Genomic DNA, 25,988 nt, shown 5'->3' with positions numbered 1-25,988 from the left:
AACGATGGGAACCAGGGTGGTAAAATTTAAAAACATTTTAATCCATTGGAAAAAGCCAAATAATAAAATACATTTGTTTTTTTTTGTCAGTGTAAGTAAAGGTTTGTTTTTACATATTCACTTTTTCCCTGAGCTTTCAGCCACATCTCACAGCCTTCATCAGTATGTGGAATAAGCTAAGTGGCCAATGAGTTTGTTTATTTGTCATCATGTGGCTTAACTAAACTGTATGGCAAAGAAGCACGTCTGGTTCCTGATGAAAGATGTGAGATGTGGTTAAAAAGTCCTGGAGAAAAGGATTGTTTTGGATAATTTTTTAAATACTTAATATTTTATACCTTATATATATATTTTTGATAGTACTGAGGCACAAAATGCCCCATTAATGCAGTTTTAGTATAGTTGGATCACTGACTCTCTGCACATTCATATACAGAAATTTGAGAGGCGTTGAAAACCTGTAGACATAAGGCAAAGAAAACCTCAAACAATTTTTTCATAAAAAAGTGTATAATGTGAAAATACATACTACCATTGTCGGGTATGCCAGTGTCATTTTGACAAATTTGACTCTGAACTGTAGATATGCATATGTTAAGATTCAGAGACAGTTGCTGTTGTTAACTTGGCGTGGTTTTGATGCAGTTGTATGTGTATACTCCTTTCTAGGCTACATCTACAGTTGAGGTGGACATGGAGAGGGCAGAGAAGCTGCAGGTCACCAGAGCTGACTTCATGGGATCCCTCAACAATGACATTAAACCTGTGTGTACCAGTTCTTTTTTTTGTGTTCCTCACTGCACAACACAGCATAATCCTGTAATATGAAACAACAGGACGTGGTCGTTAACACTCCATCATGATTTCTTTTTTTCCAGGCATTTGGTACAAACCAGGAGGATTATGCCAGCTACATCATGAACGGCATCATCAAATGGGGAGACCCCGTCACCCATGTTCTGGATGATGGAGAGCTGCTGGTACAGCAGACAAAGAACAGCGATCGCACACCGCTGGTGGCTGTGCTATTGGAGGGTAAGCGATCAGAAACACACACACACGTGAAACACACAGTATAGGCAGCTGCTGTTGTTGTGAATGATAAAACAGTGTACTGGAATCAGCCTATTTGCACTTAAGTACGTAAACCAGCTTTCGCGGCACTGAATAGCTTCACATATATTCATACAAACACTCTCAGAAAGTAAATTGCACTCCTCCTTTCCTCTCGACACACACACACACACACAGGTCCACCCCACAGTGGTAAGACAGCCTTGGCAGCTAAGATTGCAGAGGACTCGCAGTTCCCCTTCATAAAGATCTGCTCTCCAGACAAGATGATTGGACACTCAGAGATCTCCAAGTGCCAGGCAATCAAAAAGGTAAGTGCCGCAGCCTTTAGCCTTTACAGAACACCAGCAAACAGTGAAGCATTTACATTCAGAACAACGGCTTATGGAACTATTTTATGTTTGATTTAATTTTTTTATCTAACTGCTCCTTCCCTTTCACCACCCACTCTTCTCGCTGTTTTCTTCCCATCCATTAATCCCTTCCTCTTTTCATTCTTCCCTCTTTCGCTCTGTTCCAGGTCTTTGATGATGCTTATAAGTCCCAGCTCAGCTGTGTGGTGGTGGATGATATTGAGCGTCTTCTGGACTACGTCCCTATCGGTCCTCGTTTCTCCAACTTGGTTCTTCAGGCTCTGCTGGTGCTGCTGAAGAAAGCTCCACCCAAGGTCAGAGTTCATCAGGAACCTTTATACATACTGTTACAATACTGCTGTCAACAAATCCCATGTAAAGACCAAATCCAACAGTTAATGGCTTCTGCTAACAAATGGTCGTCTTGTCGTGTATTTAGGGTCGGAAGCTGCTCATCATCGGCACCACCAGCAGGAAGGATGTGCTGCAGGAGATGGAGATGTTGGACGCCTTCAGCACCACCATCCACATTCCCAACATCTCTACTGGGGAACAGCTAGTTGATGCCTTGGAGGTACAAACACTACACTTTAATGTAGTCAAACATAAAACACATTTGGATGCAATGAAGGTTCACATGCTCACGATTGTACACTCATGTGATGAACTATAACACTTAAAATGTTAAGTCACACTGGATCTGTTTCTTCACCTTTCTAATGCCTTTGTTGTTTTTGCAGCTGCTGGGGAGCTTCACGGATAAAGAGCGGGCCAGCATCGCGCAGCAGCTCAAAGGAAAGCGAGTCTGGATCGGAATCAAGAAACTCCTCGTGCTCATCGAGATGTCGCTGCAGGTACAGGAGACTCACCAAAGCAGTGACCATAGAAACAGTTTCTAAACCACCAAGCAGGAGCTGTTTTCATGGGAAGAAAACAGGAAATGATGTGGTATTTGGGACTTCAGTTCAGTTTCAGTATCTCAAGCCACTTTACAGAGTGAGGTCAGAACTGTACAGTATTATCAACAGTTCCCACCATGAGCAAACACAGACTCAAGGCGGGCGACCATCTGCCTCGACGGGTTGGGTTGAGAGGACAGAAATGGGGGAGAGAGGAGAGAGACATGTTAGTTTTTTGTCCTGTATTTACCTACCTACTTTCTAGTCAAACAATATCAATAAAGATTATAATCATTTATTTCTTCGTGAGCTCTTTGAGAACATAAGAGAACAAGTGCAGACTGAGCGGCTGTCAGCATAGACTGAATTTAGAAAGGCTGTCAGTCAGTGTGAACACAAACCAGACCAGTACTATAATGGTCTCAGTCTCCCCACTGAGACCATTCTCCCCACCAGCACTTCAGTAATTCATCTAAATGTCTTTCAAGTCTGCTGAACTGCTGCAAAATGAGAAAAAAGTTTGTGCCAAATGCAAGAATTCAGTGGGTCAGTAAACATTTTTAAGATTTCAGAACAGCCTGCTTCCATCTCAAAGGAAGGACTGATGGAGGCAGACGGTTTCATGACACTGTCTTTGATCATGTCCACAGTCACGTCACTGGACAGCGAGGGATATTTAGCCACTGCTGTGCTGTAGACAGTGGAGCTCCATATTGACACCAGCTGTAGCTGCTGAGAGATTTCTGATGTGGCCCCACATTGACTTTTGCCTTTCATTTGAACTCCTGTTTGTCTCTACTGTCAACAAACTGTTCAGTCTCTGCTCTCTCTTTTCTGTTTCTAGATGGACCCGGATTACAGAGTGACCAAGTTCCTGTCTCTACTCAGAGACGAGGGGGCGTGAGTACAACCGCTCTGCACCAATCAGCTTTCATTTCACTGCCACTGTTTGCAGGCAGCCGCCATCAACTTAAAGCCTTTTCTGTTATTCTCATGCTTTTCCCTTTTTATGTTTCTCCCCTGTTATCCTGTCAGTTTGTTTTCTTTAGACCACTATGTGTTAATATCTTATTTCTACAAACATCACTGAGAGAATATAGGTTAGATTATATAGGTGTTCTCATTCCCCTATCAGTGCAGGAACAGGCTGACACTCAGTGACCTCTTCTCATCAACTCTTGACTTTAACAGTTTTATTTTGCAATCACCAGGTTGAATGAAGGAGATCAAATCAGAATTTAAGGTGTCCCTCGCTCTCTGTGTGCACTGGTAAGGTCAACAGCAAAGCAATGAGCCTAGCACCTGAAGGTTAGAAGAACAAAAGCGATAGCTAATAGCTACTTAGCTATTTGTATTTACACATTTGTTTTTCCCTTCTCCTGTAGAATTGTGATCGCAGTAGCACCTTCAAATAACCAGCCTTTGTTGAGTTTTAGTTGTGTATAGTACATTTTAGATTTAAAACATTTACACTGATTGTACAAATTTTTCATTTTGCACAATTCAGATTCAATATGAAATCAGCATTTAATTTGTAACTGGAAGGAAGTACATTACATTAGTTAAACAGTCTTGCTTAAAGTGTCTTTGTCCTTTGTCCTTCCATCTTCATCTCCACATCCCTTTTGTTAGCAAAATGGATTTTTACATGAAATTGTTAAGTTTTTTTACACTCAGTGTATCTTTCACAGTGTAAACCTGTTACCATTATCATTCATAATCTTCTAACATGACATTCCAAATGTCATGCAGCTGTTGAATTTTCACTTCCCCTCCACCTTTATTTTGTAGTCCCTAGCTGGTGCGACCCATTCTTAGCCGTCCTTGGTGGAAAGCTCAGAGTAGATGACTGGAGTGAAAACCTGCAGGGCCACAATTACATTTTTGTAACAGTATATTTGAATTTGGCAAGACAGCAAACCTGACATCCTTTACACAGGATGAGGAGGACAGACAGTGATGGTTCCTTGTGTTGTGTCTCTTCTCTTGTCATAGGCTGTTAAATCCTGCTCGTCGCTCTTTGTTTTGCTCCAGGCACGGCCCAGCATTGTGCTGGTGTTGTGTGAGTACACTGGAGTTTGTTGGGGGTTGCTGAGCAGGGCCCCTCTGAAATAGGAAGTTTACTCACAGGATACTGAAACACCATTTGCCTTTCCTCTTCTGATTCTTCCTTTTTCTAGTGACCGTAGCTTCTATGAGTAGAGGTGCTGGAAGACTGAAACAAGCATTTTGTCATCGACAAGCCACCCATGGGACAAAACGAGAAAGAGGCAAAGAAGAAGAAGAAGAAGAGATCTTCCTCCTTTCTATTCACCCACTGATCCATCTGTCTATCTATCTAAACACACACCTGGTCTAAGAGAGAAATATACAAATCCTTTTTATCTCAGCATGTTTCCATAGACAGCGTCACCGCATCACCATGCTCATACTCATCTTCACTGTCAACTGCTAACACAGCAAACTGGAGGTCATACTGTTACAGATCTGTTCTCTGTAAAAAAAAATATTGCAATAGATGATTGTAAAAAAGTGCAGTTTTGTGCATCAAGCATATAAATAACAACAAAAAAAAAGTCATGTATGTTTTTAGCTATAGTGTTTGATGTAATTGTTGCATATCTCTTGTCTAGCTGAAGGTAGTGATTGTCAGTACAACATGTATCTTCACAAACACAACCAGTATCAACAGAATAGATCTAAAAAGGACACAAATCCTGAAGCCATTTGACAATAAAGAATCTATGAAGGCTTTTAGTGAATATGTAGTGGCTGTAAAAAAAAAAGAAGCTGTTCCATGTGTAAATGTAATCCCTTTAAATATACAGTATGTTCATGTTCTGTAAATAGTATATATAGACAAAATGAAGTATATCATGGAAAATAATTTAAATGATCAGTCTCAAGTCTATTTGGTACTTTATCAGTATGAGTCTTCTTCCCTTTTGCTCTGGAGATGTTGACTTTACCAGGTTACTGTAATAGTGAAAGTAAATGTTGGGTTGTTGGCCTGTCTGTCTGTGTTGCGTACAGTACAGTTCAGTCTAGCTAGTGTAGCTTTGGCATCATCAGTGTTAAAAACAAAAAAATTAAAAAAAAAAAATCATTCCGCACTTTTACCATCGACTCATCAAACTTTTAGTACTTATCTCAGCGGTCCTTCGTTGGAACTTGAGCTCGTGTTCGCTCATGTGCATGTGTGGGGAACTAATTGCTGCATGTGACCAGTGAGTGTGTGGTGAAAGAACTGTGAGCATGTGTGTGTGTGTTTATGTTTGTGTGTGAGTGTGTGTGTGTGTGTGTGTGTGTGTGCCTCTGAGTCCAGGTTTAGACAGTCAGTGGTTAGCCCGTGGGGTTTTTTTCTCATGTCACGTGTTCAGTGCTTATTGTCCAAAGTTCTTGTTTTGTTCTGACCACTGTTGATGTATGTGTATGTGTGTGTGTGTGTGTGTGTGTGTGTGTGTGTGTGTGTGTATGTGTGTGTGTGTGTAAATATATATCAACATGCAGATGTATTATTGCAATAAAAAACACAGATGCACAAGAAAAAGACCCTTCCAGCATCTTTTCTGCTCACATCTATTTACTGCTAGATGCCCGTATGTATGCACCTGACAAATCTAAGTCCAGTATTCCCTCTCTTTTAGCTCTGTTTTTGGTCTCTACCAACTCCTGAGGGAAATATCTGGTTCTTTATCTGTTAAATGCTCCACTATGTTCACCAGATAGTAACTAACTGTGTCTGCCTGTTGTTTTGTGCTAGGTAGTGAATAGGGGGTTTTAGAGCTTTTTCACTGAACATTTCACATTTGCTTTACTAAAGTAGTAGTAGTAGTAGTAAAGTTTGCTAGGTAATATTATATTTTTTTCTCCAGCACATTTATTTGAAAGCCAAAGTTACTAGATTCATTGCACGTTCATGTTTTATCAGACTTTGTAAAATACAATATATTGATACTCATTAAACTAACATACAGTACGGTAAGTTTACTATATAGTTTCAGAGGTAGGAGTAGTATTGAGAGGCTTTATTTCAGTAAAGTTACATTTACCAGCAGGTGAAAATATTCCAATACAAGTAAAAGATGAGGCTATTTAGAGAGAAGCTATGTATAAAGTATTTCAGTATAAAAGAAGTGAAAGTTGGAATGTTATCTATGAAACTATAACTGTTACTGATGCCTTAACATGTATACATTTGTTTGGAGCTGATTCTAGTGACTGTATATACTGGTTTAATTTACTGTATAACAAAGCACTGACTTAAAAGTACAATATTGCTTCTGAAATGTACTGAACCAGCAAAATCCAGTTCATGGGCATCTTTTTTTTTTCTTTGCAATCTCATAAATAAAGTAATATCATAGGTCCTCATACGGACACAATGGCTCTCAGACACCCATCCATAGGGCCTCAGGGTCTTCTGAGGCTTTTGTTAAAATCACCTTACAAAAGCCCATTTCATTTCCAAAACCAGGATCAGCTGAGACAAATCAAGAACACACACCCTAACTGTCAGGACAAGACCCCCCAGTGGCAAAACATTGGATGACTCTACAAAAATCCAATAAAGGAGCTTCATAAGTAGATATACAGTAGAGCTCTTGTACATGTGGGAGCTCTGTATATCTACTCTTCACCACTCAGCTCAGCATAAGAACCACAAGATTTGAAATAAATATTAAAAATAAAGGATGCCTGAAAGGGAAGTGGCTCCCCAGGAAGTAAACAGCACATGGCTTCACTGTGCTAAAAAACAGAAAGATAAACCTTTATTATTAACATAGGAGTGATTAAACCAAGCCTCTGGCATCTATCATATCTACTCTGGTCTTCAGGGTTATGTTTCATACCATACCACAAGTGTTTATAATGGAGAACATGTGGGGGGAGGAGTGTTTTAATTTAATCAGCTCAGAGGAAAATAAAAATCTATGTATTAAGCCGTAAAATCTGTCAAATACAAAAATAAAGTCATATTCTGTTATGTCTAGCATGCATGAACTAAACTGTCAACCTCATTTAAGTGCAACAAATTGTTTAAGGTCTATGGTTTAAAGGGGCACTTGATTTCGTACTGCACTTCTGTATACAGCACATACTTCAAAGTACGGACTTAAATGTCCTGGGGCAAAGTCACAGAGATATCTAGGAGTCCTCAGTTCAGTTATTGCTTCCTTTCACCATCAGATTTACTGCCTCCAACTCTTTTCACATTGGCTTCTTAGCCCTGGGCGAACACTAAAGCCTGTCACAGAGGCTCTGGGCTAGATTTGTCCAGGACTTACGACAATCTTTGAATTAACAATTCATACTTGAAGACAGTGCCCGGGGTTACTGTCTGCACAACACTCATATTTATGCAACTTGTTCACATTTAACTGGACAATGATTTTCTTTAAAGCCCAATCTGCTGGAGTTTTCCATGGTGCCACCCAGATCACAAAAACATTTATCATCACAGCCGGTTTGTTGTAATAGACCACAGTTTGCAAGGCTTATCTTTGGCAGATGACAGCTAATCTATACGGTTCACACCTCTCTGTGCTCCATCATGACCCTCCTCCTGCTCCCAGATCCCTCCGCCCCTAGTTCATTCACAATCTACATTTTTTGTTCCTACCATTGTCGACTACTCTTTTTGTCTTACCAAAAACTGTGATGTGAAAAATGTCCAACACCTCCAACCCTTCACTTGGATGTTTGACATCCACTGTGCAGAATGATCTCTTTACAGAGTCTGACACTAGAAGACTGTTTTCACACTCGCCTGTTGAAGGGGACTAGTTTCTCTGTGATCAGTCTGAGTTTAACACATGGACATACAAACTGGACTCTCTCATCTCATATCCTCATGAGATGATTTCGAGTTGAAATTTGTCCAGAAAAACGCAGAAAGACATTTGCTTAAATTCAGCACTTACTTGTATCCCACCGCTTTTTAAGTGTTCCAGCGCAGTGCCCGTTCAGTGGGAGGGGCTGAAATGGAAATACAGACAGAGATTTAGAGTTAGATTTATAGTTTGATAATATAAATACTTTTTCCACCTCTCACTTTGCTTATGAATATTGTGGGTTAAAACATGTGACATTCCCCTTTAATTCTCCAGGCTCTCTTGATTATGCAACCCCCCTCCCCACAGTACTCCTCTCCGGCCGGTAGAGGGGGCTGCAGAGCCTGGTGATGAATCATTCCTGGCTGCAGCTCCGCTCTGACCCGCATTCACTCGTACTGTAGAGGCACGGGGGTGGGGGGAGAGGACCGAGCACGGGAAGGTAGTAAACGCTGTAGAGGTCCCCTGCAAGACCGTGACCATGGCTTTGGCAGTCCCGGGCAGACACGGCGCTCGCGTCTCCACACACCTGATAGCGGACTGAGAGAGGGGGGGACTACCACCGGGAGAGGCATTAGCTACGCCGTTTGAGACGGTAAACCAACTGCACTCGCTTTTTTTTTTTTTTTTTACACCTTGGTGTTTGTTCTGCGTTTTTTTTTCTTTTCTTCACGTGTTAATCCGCTCGTTCCTTGCTCGTGGACTTTAACGTTGACGCTACCGGTTTTAAAATATCAGCGTTGTCCAGCGTCGGTGAGTTTGTCCATTTATCGCAGTTATAGTATAAGCTAGTGAAGGCTGCTTTGTTGGGGTCGGCGGTGCAAGGTGAGTGCTGTCCTCACGTCAACCCGGCCGCTGAGCCGGCCTCATTATTACTCTACTGTACATACAGGTTAATGTAAGGAAGTCTGGGCAGGGTTGCTGTGCGCTCTGTGCGCATTTTACTCCGTGTGTCATTTTGAGAAAGTATGACTGCAGATTGACCTACATGACTGCCATGTGCTTCATACTCAGAGACCCGGGTCATGCAGGGCTCCAAAGTGCAAAGTTAGAGCGATATAATCATTGCAATAAGAAACGTGTGAACGTACACTTTGCCCTAAACGGTCTACGGTCTGGAAGTGTGAGAGAGGACACCTCAGAGGAAACCTGGAGGTACAGAGATTCGACTTTGTGCCAAGATGTTGGCAGGATATAGGCTATATGTGTGCACATGTAAGATGTGGCGCTCCCTGTGTGTGTGATTTACTGCGCAGCCACTGTTCACATTCCTTTGCTGTGACATATCCAAATAGGTCTGTGTGTGCTTCAAATGCTCCCGGAGACCTGATGTGAATCATGCATGTGTTGCAGGGCAGCGTGAAGTATGAAATGTGGTTATCAGCCTATAGGCTGAGGTATATCATGCATCCAGTAACATATAACACCAGTAACCTATGCACTGTGTGTGTGTGTAGGATAGGTTAGGGTTAGAAGAAGAACTGCAGTATTATTATTGTTTAGTTGCACAGTGAGGGCAACATCGTCTGCTTCGTTTGTTGACTAGCCAGATGTGATTGAATGATTTATTTAAGAGTAGTTTAAGATGCCCTGGGTTACAGCGAGGGCAAACATCAGAGCAGTTCAGTGTCCAGTGTTCACACTAAATGTCTACACAGCACGGTAATGGTAAAGGTTCTTCTTCCTCCGAGCGTGTGTCATGCATATGTTCATATGTCATATGACCCTCTGTCACTCCGCATTGTGTCTGTGAGCATGTAATATTCCTCATCTGGAAAAAAACAGGATACTTTTGACACAGCGTTGCCCATTTGTAATTGTTTTTTTTTTTTTTTTTTTGGTCTAAAATCTGCACATCTATTTATCATGCATATGACATTTTCAAATAAAGATGTCCAGAGAGGTAGACAAGAAGGAAAAAACTCTCATATAAGCATAACTGGGAATAAAACAGGAATGAAAATGAAAGCAAAAATGTAGTTTCCCCTGGAGTGCAGGAACCAGGTCTACGTAAAATTACACAGGAAGCGCTCTCTCAGCTGTTTATGAGACTTTCCCCCAGTAACCCAGTTATCATTCTGGTAGCCAGCCAGGCGTTTGTTTTTTTTATTATTATTATTAATTTTCAGCTACCTTTCCAAGATTTATTATTTTATTGGAAAGTAAGGAGATTTGTTTGCGTGGGCTTTATTTCTTTCTTCTCTCTGCTTATCTATTAAATCCTATTAAGCCAAATAATGCTAAAAATGCAAGTAATATGTGTTTAGGATGTATATGGTAACTGTCAGGACTTCACTAACGTCATTTAAAATAAAACTATGTATTACTATTACATTTATTATTCATATTAAATAAATCTCACTGAATGCTACTGGAATGAATCACAAACCAAAGAAAGTCCATATAAAAATAGTTTATGTATGCATATACATTCAAAGCCATAATCTGTGCCAGCAGCCAGACGTGACCTCTTTTGACGTCTGTCCCCCTCCCCTCCATTCCCATAGCCAGTTGCTGCAAGGCAGTGTCCTGGTTTTTCCGAGGTAGGCTGAGGCTTAATGTATAGCGAGCAGGGGAGGAGAGGTGGTGGGGAGGGCGAGAGGGAGACAGGAAAGAAAACCACTCCACCCCCCGTCCGCCTCAGTCTGAGGAAAATCAGTTACATAACAGGGGCTGTGGAGGCAGCCACTGCCCCAGTCCCTGAGCTCCCACGGCCTCCTTACGTCACACGAATGTAGACAGAGGGAGGAGGGGCTTAGAGTCATATATCCAGTTAGTCTGTACTGAGTTTGTACTTGAACAGGCCATCACAAGTTACCAGAGCTCAGAGTGGCATGTTCCCCACTAAAGTCCAGAACCCATAATAATTCAATTTACAGTGATATGAAACTGGGAAATCCTCACTGCTGAGAAGCTGAAACCAGGAAATGGTTGAGAGTTTAGCTTCATTTGTTGTCAGATGATATATATATTTTTTTTTTGCTGTGGTTGCAACTGTTACTTTATTGATTAATCTGCTGATTATTTCATGATTGATTTTTTTTTTTTAGTTTTGTTTAACCATGGTACTGACTTTCTATATCTATCTATATGCAGGGCTTTTAAACTGATCTTTTTCACAGTAAACATTATGACATATTACCTCAGGAAAAGCACAGGTCTGATTAATAACATCAATGAGGGCTGCATACCATTTAGTTTTACCTGTTCTCTGGCTCTTTCATTGTGAACACTGGCTCAGTGGCGTGGCGGACTGGAATCCTAAAATAGAACAGAACCATCTTCAGCGGCAGAGAAATTTCTTTTGCACTTAGTTGGTTTCACCGATACGCACAAGCTGCTTCTGAAGTAAGAAATAGATCTCAGTTAGTGGCGTTGGTGAATACCCTGCTAAACTGGAAACATGGTTATGAAAAGTGAGGCTGCAGTGGACTCAATAGATCTGCTCTTGTGTATCCATACTGTCAATACTGAGCCAGTTAGCAGAATTCTCCTGTCCACTCCCAGCTCAACAAGAAAACAGCTAGAGATACTACACCAAGGGACACTGTAAGTAGCATTTCAAGTTCAAAGACTTTAAATTAGCTTTCCGGAGTTAGATTTATATACATTAGACTGTAATCTGGGTGGCACAGAGGTGTGGTGGTTATTGCTGCCTCAACACGTCCTCTGTTGGAGCCCTCCAGCCACCTGGGGCGTACCTGTGTTAGGATAATTAGTGACTCTAAATTTCCCATATGTGTGGATGTACTGGAGTCGGCTCCTGCACGTCACGACTACGCACAGAATGAGCAAGTATAGATAACGGATAGATGGATGAAAAGAGATTAGAAATCTCTTTAATATTTCAAACTCAGTCTGTGTTTGATTGACATCTCCTTCTGTCTCCCGTTAGCTTTGTTGCACTTTGTATGGCGTGTGAGAGAGTACACCTTCATTATTCTAATAGTAACAGGGAGTCCAGTGACTTTGTGCGTTACTCTGAGTGCAGTGCTGCTCAGCCTTAAGCAGAGCTCTCTCCTCGCTTAGCCTGAAAAAAACACCTGTGTGGGTGTGCAGGGCCTTTTCAGCATATGACTCAGCAGGTATATATGATGAATGTAGGGAAATTCAGTGTGTCAGTGTAATTGTATGTACCAATAGTTGATTTTTGAGGCAGATACGTTTCCTGTTTTGTTTTTTTCATATTAATACATACCATAAACAAACAGACCAATTAGATCTATTTTTTAAAGAATTGTGATAGATACATCATAAGTAGAACATTTTATATGAACATAAACCTGTCTGTAGTCTCTAGTAGACAAATTGTGCACTCCTTTCTAAATGATCTCAGTCCTACCTTGGCATTTCTTCACTTCAGTTTCTCGCTACTTATTGTCATAGATACATATGTACTGATACATTTGGAACAAGCCATTATCAGCCGTCTAACTCTAGCTCTGACTTTCTCAGATAATCAAATAGAGAATAAACTACTATCAAGAAAAAAAAAAGAGAGTTCAGTAAGTTCTCTTAGTCATCAATGTTTTCTGTTGTGTGAGAGTTAAAACCCTTCATTGTTTTGTCTTAGTTTTCCAACAAAGCTGTTTGAATTGAATGGAATAATATGTGATCTCTGCTGAAACAATTCTAAACTGCGTATCTATGTGTCTTGGATTGTTGGTTGGACAAACTCAGATGTGTCTGTGAGCGCCTTTTTACTAATTTTAAACCAGCTACATGTTTGGTCAACATTGAAAATAATACAAAAGTACAATATCCTATCCCCTGGGCATTGTGATGGAATTTTCCCCTATTTTCTGCTATTTTACAGACCACTCAATCGATTAAATGGGAAAATAACGGAAAGATTAACCATTAATAAAACTCTATACATGACCAGGCAACTGTGAGAAGAAAGAAGAGGCAGAGAAAGAAAGAAAGGAATGGGAAAGATGTTTGAGGACTGCCAGAGAGAGAGAGAGAGAGAGAGAGAGAGAGAGAGAGAGAGAGAGAGAGAAAAGTTACCACATGGTGGATGAACATAGTGTACAAAGTGCCTGATTGACAGCTCTTAAATGTGCTCATATATACACATACTCACATGCACAGACACAGGATATTATAGAAGAGCCTAAGGGGTCCCTCCTTGGTGCTAGTTTCTGTGGAACGTTCTGTTCTTTTCCGTGCAGGCTGTTCAATTAGTGTCAAACACCAGAGCAAGAGATGCATCTCCCGCACAGAAAATTAAATATCTATCAGTCAGTAACAACAATCCTCCTTCCATCTGAGAGATAATAACGTAGAAAGGTCTTAAATCAGGGTTGAGAATCTCCAGAAGTCTCCTGACGTAGTTTTAGGACCATGACATAGTGCTGTAATTGGGTTTGAGTTTTAATACCAGAACATGTTGTGTTACTTGTGTGTTTTAGAGGAATATGCAGTAAAAACAGGACACAGTAACAGTTGGAGTCACATATGGAAAGAGTTTGTGCAAGTGTTTTTTTTTGCAGTGGGTTAGTGCAAATACATGTGTTTAGGGAGCAAACAGAACACATTGATGGATACCAGAGTAGGGCAGAGTAATTATAAGATAATTAAAATGTTAGAAATTGTTAGGGTTTCATGGTTTAACTTGAAACAGCAGGAAAAAAAAGTGTTTAACTTGCATCGCTCTGTTAAAGACAACAAAGTGGAACAGTTTCTCCTTCAGGCAGGAGGTGGATCGTTTGTCAGGACCTGATTAGCTTTTTACCTCCAAGCTCGAGATGTCTGTCTGTTTGTAAACACTTCCTGTGTTTCTGATTTGGGTCTTGTTTTTTTTTTTTGCATATTTTTAACTATGATATTATTTTTATCAGCTATGCTAGAATCCAGTCGGTCCACCACTTTGGTGTTGACTGAAACATGTAACCAAGAAGTGGATAGATTGCCACGGCATTCATGTCCCCCTCAGGATGATTTGGAATCAATCAAAACAACAGACAACAAAAACCAGATCGAAATTGCCTTGCGACAGTTTGTCTTTTAGCTGTCGTGGTTGTGAAATCATTTTTTATAAATGTCTTATCTAAGCCCTGCCTTTTAATTAACCAGACAGCAGCAGCCATAGCTGTAAATATCAAAAACCACATCATCTTTTTCACCCCTCATGAGTTTGCACTCCTGCAATCATTTATTTCCTCATCCACGTGCCTCATGTAGTGTCACAGACGCTGCTGCTCAGGCTTTGATTGAACGGATCTCCCTCCATCCTGGCTCTGTTGCTGTGCAGTTTCCCTCTTACTTTCAGTAGCACCTCTCAGGAGGCTTGTATTGTTTCAGAGGATAAGAGGAAAGACCAAAAAAAAAAGCCCTGCTTTAGTGGGATGAGAAAAAGATTTTATAACAAGCTCTCACCTCTCACCAGGGAGGATCCTCTCTCACACACATACGTAAACAGAGAGTAGAAGCAGATCCATGCACTATGCAGCACACGTACATGCACTCTCCGTCCTGCAGAGAAGGGAACCAAGACTTGGCGTCAGGAGTGGCCGCAACAGGAAGTGGTCCAGGGATTACATTAAAAGGATGGACTCCCTGCTCAGGATGAACTGCTTCAGAGAGGTTGAGCTCTTTGCTCCTCCTCTCAGGGGGTTTCAACAATCTTGTACAGTGAAGCTCACACAGTGACTTTTGAAAGGATCTTTTTCTGGCGTCTAGCTGTTCTCAACATCTGAGAGAGATAGGAAAGAGAGAGAGAGAGGGAGAGAGAGAAAGAGATGGAGATGTTGTGCAGGGAATTCAGATCAAGACCGAAGGAGAATGACATAAGGGAAGCACCGCACAGTAAAGGTCATGTTCCAGATATGTATCCACAATGCTGGAGGCATTTGGCGTGGCCCTCTTACTCCTGAAAGCCTGCACCAGAGAGGAAATGCAAGGCTGGTTCTAATGGATTTCATCCGTCGCACATCAGCAGGGTTGTTTCCCCCTCTTAACCAGTAACCTCTGAACATTACATTATCAACTCCCTGCCCACGGGAGCCTGCAAAACACCTGAATAGCTTTATTTATCAGGGATCATAAGGGGGGTACTGGTACCCAAAACCAGAGGTTTGGTACCTGGGGTTTAGGTAACAGACAAATCAGGGCGATACCACTGAAAATGGATTAGCTCGTTTGATTGTTTCTGTCACCTAGCTTCAGGTTGCCATGGAGTTTGTCCCACGTTGTTGTCAAATAAAACTCTCAGTGATGTTTTAATGATATTCCTCTCTGATTCTCTTCCATTAGGGTGGCAATGGTTAATTTGTTATTACATTGATGAACCTGTTGATCATTCTCTGACTAAGCAAACATTTGGTTTGTGGGGAGCCTAATTTTATTGTTTTTAGTCAATGAAATGTGAGAAAATAGTGGAAAAAATAGAAAAAATACCCATTTCATTTTGCCTGAGCCCAAGTTCATTGAAATTGCTTGTTTTGTTGACATCACTGTGAAAGTCTTGCAGGTTTGGTCATCTATATAGACATAGTTATAGATATATATAAATGGTTCAACTTTGACCTACCATACTTGCCCTAGTTGTGGCTGCAGTTTTCATTTGCAGCGAAGGACTATTACCAACATTAGGTGTGGTTTCACTTCCAAATGAAGTGGTTTAGCTAATTTGGCTAAACAGCTGGCAGTGAAGTTTCTCACCCTGACAGACTTTGTTTTAGTGATGTTGTTGTGACCTCAGATCTCAGCTAGTACTTTGGTGTGTACAGCATACACTGATGAAGTTTGGACCTATATTTGATAAACTTTCATTTACTATTATTTATTCTATAAAATGTTAGAAAAAAAAGAATGTCCATGATAACATTTTCAGTTCAGTCCAGAATCCTAAATTAGTTATATAAGTTAAGTTTACAGTCATATAAAACAGAGATAACTCACATCTGAGAAGGTTGAAGCAGCCAATGTTTGGAATAGTTGCCTAATATATGACTTAAATGATGATTCAGTTTCTGTTGATTGTCTGATTACCTTTATAACTGATAAATTAGCCAATCAGCACTTCATTACATTTTTGTAGAGTGAACCATTTGTATCCAGTCTTGCATCCAGTGTCAGTTTTTTTCAGATTTTCTGACGTCATATATTTTAGAGTAAAATGTGTTTTGTAACAGTCTGAGAGCAGAGGAGAGTGTTTTCTCTGTGTTTGACGATTAGTGTGAGTGAAGGAAACTTAAGGCAGCTTAAGGTGGAAACCCGTCTGTGAGACAGCCAGCAGTCGGGCTAGACTCTACATAGGAAGTGAATGGTGTGGAAACGGCACATAACTGATAACGAAGGTCAGCTTTGGGTCAGCGTGATGTTTAGTTGTTTTTTGTTTTTTTTTTTAGTCCTGGTGCAGGCTGGTGGCTTCGTGTGGCTTGTCACCTAGGCTACATCATGAACACCCACTGCTTCACAGGTTAGTAGATTAAGTGTGTTCTCGGTTTTCATTAAGCTCACCGGGTCAAAGCGGGCAGTGGGTATTCAAGTGAAAGGCTTGGGGTTGTGAAATTCTACCTGATATCAGAGCCATGTGATTTGACTTGAGGCAAGAGTTGACCCACTTATAAAGAATCTGAACATTCAGATCGGGGGCTGATTTGATTTGATTTTTTTTTTTTCTTTTCATATAAACTAAATTAGCTTAACAAGTATATCAAAGACGCACACACGCAAACACAAAACACACACAGTGCTGGTCTAAGAGTTCTGCAGCTTCACATAATCTAATACAAACCGATTTCAATCTCAAAGAGCTGGTGTCCCCTGCTGAGTTTAAAATGATAATGAGGCAGGATCAATAAGGAGCCGTCCAGCCTTTGTGAAGTCCAGGCTAATAGGTTTGACCTCTGAACTTGATGCTAATGAAATCTTGCCTCTAGGTGCTAAAGGCGGATTTGACTGTGCCTCTTTTTTAATTTAATTGTAATTATATTCCTATAAATAACACCAAAGGTGTGTATTTGTGGTCTACGTAGCATTAAAGGTGGTTGGTTTGTACCAAGCATACAACCCGTTAGCCCCGCAGGCTGATTGGACAAGCTGCTTCGTGGCCCTCAGTCCAGGAGTTGTTGTTTCAGAGCTTTGAAGGTGATAAGGTTAAAACAGAGGTCATATGATCTACTTAACAGTTTAACTCGGACATTCTGACCACATTCTGGGCCTAGTAGTCTGCCTACTAGCAAGAAAGCGTTCTGATATAATAGATAATTGTCTGGTCCTAGCCACAAGGGCGGAAATAAAACCTGCAAACCACTATTAATTAGACATTTTATTCAATGTCAAAATGTCACATTTTTAATGTCTTACTTTACCAAACCTTTCAAAAAAAAATCATAAGTTTATTTTTCCATGTCGTTTCAGAGTTTCTAGGCTGGTAAACCAACCGACCATCTAATTTCAATGAAGAGGCTCTGCCATCCGATGATTGTGTCAGTGAAGAAGACTGGCCTCTCTCTTCAGGTTGGTTCTCCTCTTTTCATCTTCTTAGCTGATTCCAGCGACGGTGGTGTCGAGCAGTAAGCAAACCCTGTTGTCTCTCCACCCCAAATAAATTCACCAAAAGCAGCTAATGCTCCAGTGTAGCGTGCGTCCCCTTCATTACTGCACACATGGTCTTCAGTGTGCAGATCTTAACAGGGTGTAAAATTGTATTAAAGTGATTTGCATAATCGTGAAGAAGTCCTAAAACTGTGCTACTTTATGGAAATTAAAGTTAAATAAAGAAGTGAAAATGACATGCATTCACACACACATACGTCTGCACACGTATAAATCCTCTGCACTGTCACATGATACAGCTAATTTCACATACCTTCTGTTAGACTGTTTATTGCAGGCAGACAGTGTAAGTGAGATCAGTCAGTGAGATGACTGTGTCACACCTGCAGGGTTAGAGCACGCAGCAACAAGGTAAGACAAGAACAAGAGAGAGGATGTTCTTCAGAGCCGGTGCGGAGGAGAAGCCTTTGGGCTTTTTGCAGTGAAAAGATCTTATAGATAGGCCTTTTTAATTAGATACTAAGACACACATTGGCATGAGCTTATTAGCCTTTTTGGTGTTTTGAGAGAACTATTTAGTAACAATTCATGTCTTGCAGTGAAATGTGCATTTGTGCTCTTATACTATACATTACTTTTGCTGCATTACTTCTTCTTTTAGTTTATCCATGTGAAATGAAAAAAAAAACAAACAAATCCCTTACTGACCTCTATTCAGGGTTTGAGCCTCAGTGTCCATGGCAACGATGCCCCCTTTAAAACCTGAAGTGTCACATCACTAGGACCTCAGTTACACTTTGAGTGCATCACATCAGTGTTTTAATCACTGGACTGATGGTGGACGTTGAGGACAGAGCAGCGGCTCGTCCCCATCGCACTCTGACACTGTACCGTTAGCTAATGTTAGCATCCAAAGTGTAGACTGAGAGCTGTCCGCTGCATCAGCTTAGATGACGTCTGATATCTACAGCTTCAGCTGCCACACACCACTCACCAGCAGTTTGTCATTATGACCATAAGTGGAAAACTACATAGCAGCCACCTCTAACTATACTGCAACAATCATGAGAAGGTAATTTTAGGTATCCTGAAAAATAAATGAGTCTAATATAAAATGTGTAATTTAATATGTCGAGCAGCATATGTTACCTGAATATAATTTTGTAATACTCCCTGGGTGTACAATTTCCCTGTATTGTTGTATTGTCCCTTTTGGATTGAGCGGTGACCGCTGAGAAAATGACTGATGGGCAGTAATCCAGTAACACCATATGAGCCAGTCATTCATAAAACCGTATCATCCTATGATTGGCCTATATTATGTTTTACATGAGCAGCAAAGGATTTGTACCCTTCCCCACAATTTAGAAATTAGCTGTTCAGTGGAAGAAGTGTGTGTGTGTGTGTGTGTGTGTGGGTGTTGACTGTAAAGTGGTACCACCCCTGCTGTTATAGAAATGTACCAACAATGGATAATGGTTGTATGGCTTTATTGCCCCCGCTGAGTGACTGTGGAAAAAGCAGAGAGATTAGTGCGGCAGCAGGAGTCGTACATTTGCGCTCTTGATGCCCTGATGTGACGCAACATGACAGGATGTATTGTGACACGATGGAGGACATAATGGGAATTTGATATAACTTTACGTCTCACGCAGCCCAAATTCTTTTCACACTCGTGAGTCCCCCTTCATGCACATTTGCAACACATGTTCAGTTCTTCGGTCATGGCTGTGTTCACACCGTCCTGATTTCCTCACATGCAACATCTGAATCGGTGCGAGCAGCCCAAAAAAAAAAAAAAAAAAGACTGGATGGAGCTGCACATCATGTGCTGCTTGTATTTGGATTTTTTTTTGAGTAATGCCAAACCCTGCAGCAGCTCAGCTGTGCAAGTGTTAGTGGTGGATCACGCTTTGTGCAGAAATTGATGCATTGTGTGTTGTTACTGACCGCACTGACTGCCCCTCCAAGTTGCACTAGGACTGACTGAACAAAGATAAAACTGGAATGACTGGCTGATATTGACGGGGTTAAGGTACGGTCATGTCATACTCAGTGCTGAAAAAGGATGTAACGATGATGGTAATGAATAAATATTTTGAGCACAGCAATCGCAGATAATAAACAGTGGATCAGAGAGATGCTGCAAGTTAAGGTAAATGATAATATGGTTGTCTGGGTGGAGTCTGATTCTTAATCCTTTCAAAGTCCTTATCAGATCTAAGTAGTTGCAACTGTCAACATTTAGTTACTAATATCTGCAACTGTGATCTCCAGTCGTCTTCTCTTAATTGAGAGGACAGAGACTAATACTGGAGGCCCTGAATCAAAACTGAATCAAAAGCCTGGTTTAAATTCTTGATATAATTTGAATGAAAGTTTAACTGTGATGATTTCTCTAGAGGAGAGCCACCAGTCTAATGGTCAGGTTGAAGTACAGAAACACAGAGTTCTTTCGTTGGTTGTGGAGTGGTGATGAGAGTTCCTTTTTTTGTTTTCCCTCCCTCATAATATTTGTCTATCACAGATCACAGAGCTTACAAACAGCACATTAACCAGACAACGGCCAAACATTCATTTTAGCCGTTTCGGAATGTGATGTTAATTATCTGCAGTAATCTGCACTGATGGTTGTCATTTTATCCGGTGGAGGTGGTGATTAGCACCGGCTAAAAACCAGAAGGCTGTTTTCTCACTGTGTTGTACATTTGTCTTAGCTAATTAAAAAGAGTAACGGTAGATAAAAGGTTGGGTATGAGATCCATTAGCATCAAAGCTAAACAAACGCAGGTCAGCAGTGCATCGGTGTTTAATTGACCAGCGATGCAGATTTACAGGCTGGAGTGTAATAAAGCACTAAAAGCATCCTTGAATTTGTCAGTTACACACACTTCAATTTAACTGAAGAGACTGAGCAAATAATCGAAATGTGACAGTATGTTTGCTGATCAGTCCGCTGGGAGATGATAATAATAATAATGATAATCTTTGGCCACCTCATGGTTCGATTCAGAATCAGTTCTCAATTCAAAACTGATTTTGATTGACTGAATAGAAAGACAGGGTTTATTTTTAGACTCTAACTCTTATGCACAGTGGTGCTGTTGGAAAAACAGCTCTCCATTGTTGTGTTAACACTTATTAACGTTATGTTTCCAGCAGTCGAGAACAGACTCTCTCTGCTGTTTGTATAGTTGTACCATTTGTACCTGAAACACTGTGTTATGGACTGACTTATTTCCTTGGTCTGTTCAGAGTTCATTGCTGCTCTGTGGCTAATGTTAGTCTCTGGCTGTGAAGGTTCCATGGATTCACAAAATACCTTTGTCTTGCAGAGCTAATTATTAAATTAATAAATTCAAAATGCACCTAAACACTTTTTTCACTTTTTTTTTTTAAGATGAATTACATGATCCGTCTGGGTGTTTCACTGTGGTGTCGAGACTGACTTCTGCCTTTTTTTGAGTCAGAATCATTGAAAAATCTGATGTATCTTATGTAAATTGATTTTCCCACTCACCTAGGGCTGCAACTAATGATTTTTTTTCATTTTTGGTTAATCTACCAATTATTGTCTAGATTGTAAAATGCCAGCAAATAGTGAAAAATCCCCATAATAATTTCCCACAGATCAACTGAATCATTATCTAAAAAAATGTAATATGGCCATTACTTCAGAAATTAAGATGTCAAAGTGCAGTATGAGGAGAGTCTACCATAAAATTACAAGGTCAGCTTTGTAAAGATAATTTCTGGTTTCAGAAAACCGATGCAATCTGAAATATTATCTCACACTGGCTTCTGTTGTTGGTTGTCAGAGTTTTTCTGTGGTAAGAAAAAAACGTGTATCCATCAGTTCATGGTGAGTTCAGGACTGCCTTTATGGGTCAGCGGGTGTTGAATCCTTTCAGAGCCACTGAACATGTACTGTAAGATGCAGACACTTCCCTCAGCCTAAATTATAGAGTCCTTTAACTGTTGCATTAATAATTTTGGTCACAGACCTTTAATGAACATGCAAGTACGCGGCAGACCCAGAGGATGCATTAACCTACATAACAGCTGAGAAGATATGTCGTTATAGGCCCTTTAGTTTTCTAGTTTTCGTTTAGGGTTTTTTTTTTTTTTCTCGTAAAGGTTATGGAAGGTTCTACAGCTGTTAAAACACTCACACGCTTTCTCACACTCAGATCAGTCACACAGTGTGTTAGAAACCCTGCCGGTCAGAGAAAGTGTGGCGCAGGGTGAATGTGATGATTGACTTAAAGGCACGTTTTTTTTTTGTTGCCACCCATGCTGCCCCAGAACTCTACGTAGTTACCAACAAACCCCTCTAATGGCCCACTAATGGAGGAACTTCCTGTCTAGCCCAAACCTTCCTCTGCCTGCCTCCTTCCCTCTGGCTTTCCTCTGTTTTACTTTCTTTACACGTATCCTGGACTCACATCGTTAAATCAGAGTGTTGTTGCCTGCTGTGTGCTTCCACTGCAAGGTAATATAGGTGCTGTGTAATATAGATCTGTCTCAGAACCCACACTTAGCTCTGAGCCCTTAAGTGCATGGTCACACACCAGGAAGTAGGAGGCAGTGTAGTGTATCCCACTGAAGAATAACCACACACTATAATCTTAGCCCACACTTGATGCACACTTACCGTCATACCTAGGCATAGAGGAAACAATTGATTGGACTACAATATTGTTATATGAATTGATTCTGATCTGATGCACAGAAATAGATTTTTGTACATCAATAGCGTGTTGACACCAGAAGGCGAGCAGCTTAACTTTAACCTAACGATTCGCTCTGCAAGACGAAAGCAAAGCATGTTGTATATATGTGATACACAATCACCAAAAGACTAATCACAAAGGCAAAGTTTACCAAACTCCAGCACTATCCAACACACACCACAGCTGTTCACAGGTACCATTCAGAATAACTCTCTCACACACACACTGGCTTCAGCGGCAGTTATCACAGGACAGACTCAGTGAAAGGCTGCTTCCACCGAGCACTTACTGGTTACACATCCACCTCCTGAGCTGGATTCAGCAGCAGTTTAATTTCAGTCCACGCCGAATGTTCCTCGGATGCATTTACGCTGGACTTTTCAGCGATCGTATAACTGTCGGATCTGCAAAGACGTATGAAGGGACTCTGTATAAAAAGGGTCTCAGTTGTGGAAAAACGTGAAACATCTGTTTTATTCGCATCCACCAAGGCAGCTACAGCAGAACCTCCACATATGGTGATCATGAAAAAAAATTCCCAAATTGGCGTCATTGTGGATTTTCATCCATAAAAATTATATAATACACATTAGGTAGGTAAACATGTTTCTGTACGTATAACTGCATGTAAAGACTTAATTACCACAGGATGGTCTAACTAACCAAATATGTCCCAGTGTGCTCTAAGAAACCGCATGTTTACAGTCTCAGTCATAGTGTATAGTAATAGCGCAGATATTGAAACTGATCCTATCTCTTTGGACCCAGAAGCAGGAAGTGAGTGACTCCACGAGAGATTGTGGAAGTTAATCCATGGTGTTATTCACAGAGAGCTCCAAAGAATGCATCAGCAATCTGTGTGAAATCTCTCTGAACAGTATTCTTTGATATTTGCCGATGGGATTTTAGTTGAGTCAGTCACATGAGCTCCAGTATTCTACAAAGAAAAAAAAAATCCCTGCTATTTTCATTGCAGTTGTAAAAAAAAAGAAATCCAAAGAGAGAGTGATGCCTACAAAGTGTTCGATTTATTTTCAGTCTTGTTCACAGACGAGATCAGAGCCACAGATGAAGCCACAGATAAAAGGGCCCAAGGGTGACATCGTCATTCGCAGTGCATTGTTTCCGACGAGCAGTGATTTATCTTCAGCCGCAGCTGCGCATCAGAATATCCAGTGTTAACAAGGGGAGACATAGCTGGTTTCCCAGCATGCTTTGGATTTGGGACGTCCAGCCATGGGTTATTATGAGCCTTTAAGCGCTTTCAGCTGTACCCAGGGCTGTGCGATGTGACAATATACATCATGTGATTATAGAAAAAAAAAGCTATAGTTTCACATTAAGCTGTATCGTTTATTTCCTTGAGTCGAAGTCACACTCTTTACAGGAATATTTTTTATCATTTGGATAACGCTTTGACTTCTTCAGCACGGTCAGGAGAAGGACTACGACCAGCCAGAAGGTCAAGCGGTTAAATCATCTTCTGAACAGCAGAGGAAACTGTTTTATTTATCAGGAATACAGTGCAGTAAAATCTGACTGACTAACATGTAGGACTATGAAAACATTGGCTGTGATGATTAATTCATTCAGTTTTGAAATAAAATGAGTAGCATATTTAAAAAAAAAACAGTTGCTGTCATAAAGGTTAGAAGAAGAAGTTAGACACAAGATTTTACAGCCACACTAGCGACTCTGTGAGACTCAGGCTCAGCAGTGCATCATGGAGGAAGAGACGTGGGGCGAAGATACTGTGTGAGGTGAAAGGAACAGGTGCACGGTCTTCTATAAATAACAGACAGCTAGCTATTATAGTTTAATGCACGGTCAGTGAATAAGGTACATGATGGCAGTGCAATTTGTACTGAAAACTTGCACTCCTTCTCTGAGTCATAACTCCATCCAACTCAAGTCGAACAAAGTCAAAAACACACGTTTTTAGATTCAGTGCGACTTACCCTTCCTGAAAATGTCAATATATATATGATCCCCTCTAATCCTCCATAAATCTGCTTAGAAGTCATAGGAAAAAGACGCTCCTCATGCCTCCAGAACTTACCTGAGAATCACCACGTCTTTAAGTTACCTGCACACACTGCTAATTTCTATTTGATGTCAGTCTGCGAGAGTCAGTGCTTTTACTCTACAAGACACATTCAGCCATTCATACAGCACTTTAACTATCACACACACATTCACACACTGATGCGCACATCAGGGGTAGTTTGGGGTCCAGCATCTTGCCCAAGGACACTTTGACACGTGGACTGGAGGAGCCAGGGAACACATAAATGATCTACAGTCACAAGAGACTTGAAGACAGGGTAAAAGAAAGGTTGATCCACTCCGACTCCAGGAAGAGTCCTGGTGGTTCCAAGCTTCTTGCGTTTCACAATTATTGAGGCTACAGTGCTCCTTGGAAGACTCAGAGCTTTAGAAGAGAGTTTACACCCTTGTCCATTTTATTGCAAAGATCTACAGCGAGTTCCTTAGACGTCATGGCTTATTTATTGTCCTGACATGCAGTGTAAATTGTGGGAACTTTCACCATCTCAGCTGAGTCGTCTGTCATTTCAAAGCCTTTTTGACATTTACCTCACTGCTTTCTCACTTCTCACCGCTTCTTTGTTACATCCCCACACAAACGTGTGTATATGTGTGTACCTGTGGATGGAGGGGTGGACATGTGTTCGTCTTTATGGGTGCCAGCATCTTTTGTTTGTTTGCGAGTGAATTCCATTTGTTGTTTGCGCTCATCAGACTCATCATGTCATAGTTTGTTCCTCTCTGACGAGGCATGATTGGGCCGCTGAATGCTTTGTGGTCATCTGTTGTTGTGTTCTGGGCCTTATTTACAAAACCATAAAGTGCTGCCGGGTAGGTTGGGATAATCTGGTGTGAGGCCCAGATAATACGGGGTGGGCCGCGAGACAAGTAAACCCTTGTTCCCATCTGAGCGTCCCCCGAAAACCACCACCACCTCCCCCCTTTTTGTCCCCGAGTCTTTCATCTACTGTATCTCCCTGTTTTGTTGCATGCTGCATGATTGATTTGAATGTCAAAACCCCAGCTGACAGCTGACCGCAGGACGAACCCATCGTCAGGTCGGGGTCAAAGGTGGCGTTGCCTTGGCGCTGCGACATCTGTGTGATGACCCATTTTGAGTACTCCAAGGTTTTTTTTTTTTTATTCTCAGTCAGATGATGTGGCACTGACTATGTAGCCAAAGCCTTTCGTGGTAACTCACAGTGTTTGGTTGTGATGTCCTGAGCTGATCCGGAGAATCTGGGCCAATTAAGGCATTTTTAATCCTCAGTATGAGCTGTGTAAAGCCCAATCAATTCCCAGGTTTTGGTTTATTGTAGCCCTTTGTGCTCAGGATCAGGGAGCATGCCTCTGCACTCTGTGAAACCATGTGTGAAAAATCGGATATTGAATGCAGTTTAAACTGTGATTATGTCTGTGAATTAAACTGAGTGCTTGCATTCGTGGGCTACATGTTATTAAACATTTACTAAGCTGAATTACATTCCTTTGTTTCTGCAGGAAAATAATCAGATGAAAGCTGACGTTAAGAGCGTTGAAAAC

General features: G+C 41.0%; 1 protein-coding gene across 1 annotated transcript in view; it reads left to right on the top strand.

Annotated features, from left to right (window-relative positions):
- The window catches only part of nsfa (N-ethylmaleimide-sensitive factor a), a 29,849-nt gene extending 24,880 nt beyond the window's left edge, over positions 1 to 4,969 (top strand). Inside the window, exons 13-20 of the mRNA XM_041062947.1 lie at positions 670 to 765; positions 879 to 1,035; positions 1,252 to 1,385; positions 1,595 to 1,741; positions 1,867 to 2,001; positions 2,168 to 2,281; positions 3,171 to 3,226; positions 4,507 to 4,969. Coding sequence (XP_040918881.1) covers positions 670 to 765; positions 879 to 1,035; positions 1,252 to 1,385; positions 1,595 to 1,741; positions 1,867 to 2,001; positions 2,168 to 2,281; positions 3,171 to 3,226; positions 4,507 to 4,528 — 861 coding nt within the window. The 3' untranslated portion in view covers positions 4,529 to 4,969. The remainder of the gene's footprint in view (positions 1 to 669; positions 766 to 878; positions 1,036 to 1,251; positions 1,386 to 1,594; positions 1,742 to 1,866; positions 2,002 to 2,167; positions 2,282 to 3,170; positions 3,227 to 4,506) is intronic.
- Positions 4,970 to 25,988: the final 21,019 nt, after the last annotated feature.

This window comes from Toxotes jaculatrix, chromosome 18 (assembly GCF_017976425.1).
Source record: "Toxotes jaculatrix isolate fToxJac2 chromosome 18, fToxJac2.pri, whole genome shotgun sequence".
Taxonomy (NCBI): domain Eukaryota; kingdom Metazoa; phylum Chordata; class Actinopteri; family Toxotidae; genus Toxotes; species Toxotes jaculatrix.
Note: the sequence above shows the minus strand (reverse complement) of the source record. Positions and strands in the feature narration are given on the sequence as shown.